This window comes from Bison bison, unplaced genomic scaffold (genome assembly GCF_000754665.1).
Source record: "Bison bison bison isolate TAMUID 2011002044 unplaced genomic scaffold, Bison_UMD1.0 scf7180017864053, whole genome shotgun sequence".
Lineage (NCBI taxonomy): Eukaryota > Metazoa > Chordata > Mammalia > Artiodactyla > Bovidae > Bison > Bison bison.
The window spans coordinates 2,213,349-2,217,817 of NW_011494625.1; the positions used below are offsets into that span (position 1 = coordinate 2,213,349).

The 4,469-nt window shown below is 47.6% G+C and overlaps 1 protein-coding gene across 1 annotated transcript in view; it reads left to right on the plus strand.

Moving 5' to 3' along the window:
* The window catches only part of DSP (desmoplakin), a 34,311-nt gene that overhangs the window by 4,813 nt on the left and 25,029 nt on the right, over nt 1–4,469 (plus strand). The window contains exons 4-5 of the mRNA XM_010835843.1: nt 661–835; nt 4,437–4,469. Of these exons, the coding sequence (XP_010834145.1) occupies nt 661–835; nt 4,437–4,469 (208 nt within the window). The remainder of the gene's footprint in view (nt 1–660; nt 836–4,436) is intronic.

Genomic DNA, 4,469 nt, shown 5'->3' on the forward strand with positions numbered 1-4,469 from the left:
GGCAATGGCAACCCACTCCAGTACTCTTGCCTGGAAAATCCCATGGGCGGAGGAGCCTGGTAGGCTGCAGTCCATGGGGTCACTACGAGTTGGACACAACTGAGCGACTTCATTTTGACTTTTCACTTTCATGCATTGGAGAAGGAAATGGCAACCCACTCCAGTGTTCTTGCCTGGAGAATCCCAGGGATGAAGAAGCCTGGTGGGCTGCCATCTATGGGGTCGCACAGAGTTGGACACGACTGAGGCGACTTAGCAGCAACAGCTGGTGGCTCAGTGGTAAAGAATCCACCTGCCAGTGTGGGAGATGAGGGTTTGAGCTAGGAAGATCCCACATGTCTCAGAGCAACTAAGCCTGTGCTGATGCTACCTAGCCTGTGCTCTGGAGCCTGGGAGCTGTAGCTAGTGAAGCCCGCCCGGGTGCCCTAGAGCCCGTGAGAAGCCCCCGCGTTGCCACGAAGAGTAGCCCTCACTCTCTGCAACGAGAGAAAAGCCCCTGCAGCAATGAAGACCCAGTGCAGACAAAATAAATAAAATTATAAAAGAAAAAAGAGGTCATAAAAAAAAGAGCACGTGTGGTCCCTGTACTGACCCAAAGGGGGATGGTTGCTTCAGGGGCTGTCTTCCTGCCTCGGTGTGATGGTTCCCCTCTCCTTTCAGGCTGCTGCAGCTGCAGGAACAGATGCGAGCCCTCTACAAAGCCATCAGCGGCCCCCGCGTCCGCAGGGCCAGCTCCAAGGGCGGCGGAGGGTACACCTGCCAGAGTGGCTCCGGGTGGGACGAATTCACCAAGCGCCTCACCAGCGAGTGTCTGGGGTGGATGAGGCAGCAGAGGGTAAGCAGCTTCCGGCGGGAGGAGGTTGGTGCTCAGAGTTCCTGGCCCCGCATGCGAACCGGGGCAGCTGGGGCAGTGACCAGGGCCTCTTGCTGTTTTCTCCTTTTCCTCATCTGCTTTTATTTTGGAATGAAGGCTTTTATTTAGAAATAAATGAAACTTCCGGGGATTTTTTTCTTCTTCTTCCTCCTGTGGCTTAGGGAACCAGCCTCATGGCTTTATAGTCGTACTTTATCACTCGAGTAATATTTAACAGGTATGATTGAATTGGTAGGTTGTGAAAATCTAGTTCTTACAGGATCATCTGTTATGGGAGTTCATGGGCTAAAACACTTCATCCCTGAGCTCATCAGGTGTTACCGAGAGGTCCCTAAGAGAAAGAAGGAGAACGTTGTGGAGGTTCATTTAAAATGGTAAGGAATTGGAGGAGCTGGACAGGCAGGGAGACTGGATCTTCCAGTTTGGGCTCGTGGGTTGTTTCATCTTGTATTTTTGAAGTGTCAGGCGTCTTGTGCAAGCGTGACATCACTGATGTGGGAGTGAAGTGAGGTGCTGGCACCCGATGTGCTGAGCCCCGAGAACTGGAGTTTCTACAAAGGATTTTTCACTGCTAATGATTGTTTTGTTGTTCTATGTAGTAATTAGGAGCTGTAATGAACAGGTGGCAGGAGGAATGTACCATCATCATGTAGATGGGAATTTTATAGTGAGTACTGATCCTGACGAACCATCCTTCTCTTGAGAACGTGGGCGTGTTAGAATGATCAGTTGTGCAGAGGTGGGATCGCAGTTGTCAGAAATCGTGGTTTTATGACTTGTTCTTGGAAGAGTTTGGCAGTGGTTCTGAAGTTTCTCAATCTTTTTTGTGGGTGTTCTTTCCCAAGTGTGAGGGCTTTTGGGACTAAACATTCATTCATTCGCTCAGTTAACCTTTTCTCCCACGTCTGACAAACGCTTTGTAACACTTTTATAAGAAGGTGGGGCTTATAGAAGAGCAAAGTTGTAATTCCAGAAATGTAAATACAAACCTATTTGCAGGTTTCCGAACTCCCTTTAAATCTTTGAACACACGTTTCCGAAGCGTTTGCTATATGTTGACTCCATGCCAGAAAATGAGGGTTCCAAAGTTGTGTCCCATAGCCCTAAAAGCGAATATTACTGAAGAAAAAAAAGATATATACACACCCAAGTGCCAAATTTCTATGCAGAGCAGTGTGGGGTTGATAGCTGGGTTTGAGCTGTAATAAAACCGTGCTCAGATAGGAGTAGGGAGGGGATGGAACCAGCAGAGAAAGCTGGGCAGAGCTCCTGGAGCCTGGACTATGTCAGGAGGATCAGTGACATTAGGTGAAACAACCTTTGAACCAGCCGACTTCTAAAATGGCAGATCCCCTTACTTCTTCCTAGTCACTATGACAGGTGTATAAAATGACAGCTCATACTTTGTCACTTTCTGAATTCATGTTGAGTGTAGCTTTGTGAGAATCCTTTGTAGCAGAGGCTCAACTTTTTTTTAATCTGTAAACATAGCATTTTATTAACAAAATGTTTACACTATCCCTACAGTACAATAAGTTTTGTAGTGACTTAGCATGGGATCCTCTAGAAAAGTTTGGTATAGAATATTCAAGCTAAAACAGTAGTTTAAAAGTATGCCAAGGCTCAACATTTTTGTTTAGTTGATAACTTGTGTCCGACTCTTTGTGACCCCATGGACTGTAGTCCGACAGACTCCTCTGTCCATGGGAATTCCCAGGCAAGAATACTGGAGTAGGTTGCCATTTCCTTCTCCGGGGAATATTCCTAACCCAGGGGCTGACAGATTCTTTACCACTGAACCACCAGGGAAGCCCCAAGGCTCAGCATTTTCAAATTTTGAGCATTTGAAAACAGCATTATCACATGGACTCACTTTTCCATTGTGGTGAGGAAGGGGGGCGTCTTCTAATGGATGATACTGATGAGGGTTTCAAAGGAACTGTGAGCTGTTTTATCCCTTGTTTCCGGTTTGCTCTGAGCTTCTCCAGCCTTCCCTCTTATCCCTGCTTCCTGCAAGCCTGCATTCTTCCTGTCATTCCCGGGGGACTGAGCCGCAGGGCCAGCTGATAAGGGAGAGGTGTCTCCAGCAGCACGATTGGCACACAGTCGCACAACTCCTGGGCCAGGGTCTTGTTTCCCTGATTTGTGTTTCTGCTGATGAACAGGGCAGATACTGCACACCTGGCTGGTAATGAAGGCGGGCTTGGTCATTTCATTATCTTCCCGGAGCACTTGCTTGCTTTGCTTTAAGGTTGAAAGGAGCCATGGGAGGGCAAGGTCAGAGTCCTGGGTAACTTACAGTTGTCTGGTGGGCTGCCTTTTCTGAAGGCTCGTCAGGTACATGAGAACGTGGATGTGGCTCAGAACAGTGTGTGTTGTCCCCCGCTGCAGTACTGTTCCGGAACATCTGCGCTCGCCATGTCCGAGAGGTCTGGCAATTGACACGAGCTCGTGCCAAAGAAAGATGAGATGATAGACTCACCCCAGCATGCAGCTTGTGAAATAATATGTTTGATTCTTATTATTTGGCACTCTGAAATTGAAGTAATGGAATTAGAAAGTTAGGTTTGCTTTTTAGAAAGCTAATGTGAATCCATAATCTTAATATTGCCAATATTCATTGGACTGAAGGTGTTGGATATATATTGTCACTTCTCTTTGAAATGGGCCGTGGAGAGTTTTGCAACCCACAAGGCAGTGCTAAATTCTGGATTTAAAGAGCCAACAACTGCATTACTCAAAACAAGTTGAAGAAACAAACAATGAAAAATTGTCTTAGGCCAACTGTTAAGCTTGGGAAGTAGTACTTGATTGAGCTTAATGAACTACTTTTGATGCCCATTTAAAAACAACTGAATATAGAAACTTCTGTCAGCATCTTACCACACTGTGTCATACTTAGATCTGCACTCACAGCTGTGTATACACACAGGTCACCTGGACGTGCACAGGTAGATTTTTTTTTTTTTCCCTTTAGAGTGCACGGTCTAGGTTTCAAGGATCTCATTACAGAATCATCTCTGCTCAGCCCATCTTGAGATGAGGGCAGATAAGTTGAGGGAACCCCCAGCTTTTACTGTATTGGGCAACCCCCACGAGCTCTTTGGGATTCCCTAGCCTTTACAACGGAGAAGGCAATGGCACCCCACTCCAGTACTCTTGCCTGGAGAATCCCATGGGTGGAGGAGCCTGGTAGGCTGCAGTCCATGGGGTCGCTAAGAGTTGGACATGACTGAACGACTTCACTTTCACTTTTCACTTTCATGCATTGGAGAAGGAAATGGCAACCCACTCCAGTCTTCTTGCCTGGAGAATCCCAGGGATGGGGGAGCCTGGTGGGCTGCCGTCTATGGGGTTGCACAGAGTTGGACACGACTGACGTGACTTAGCAGCAGCAGCAGCAGCAGCCTTTACAAACTTTTTTTTTGGTTTCAAAAATATCGATTAGTTACAGCTTCATTTGTATCCGAGTGGAAGCTTCATATGCGCCGCGGCCGCCTGGCCACCAGGGGTGCTGTCGAGGAGGGAGTTGGAAATAAGGGCCCTCTGTCTCCCGTGGCAGGCGGAGATGGACATGATGACCTGGGGCGTGGAC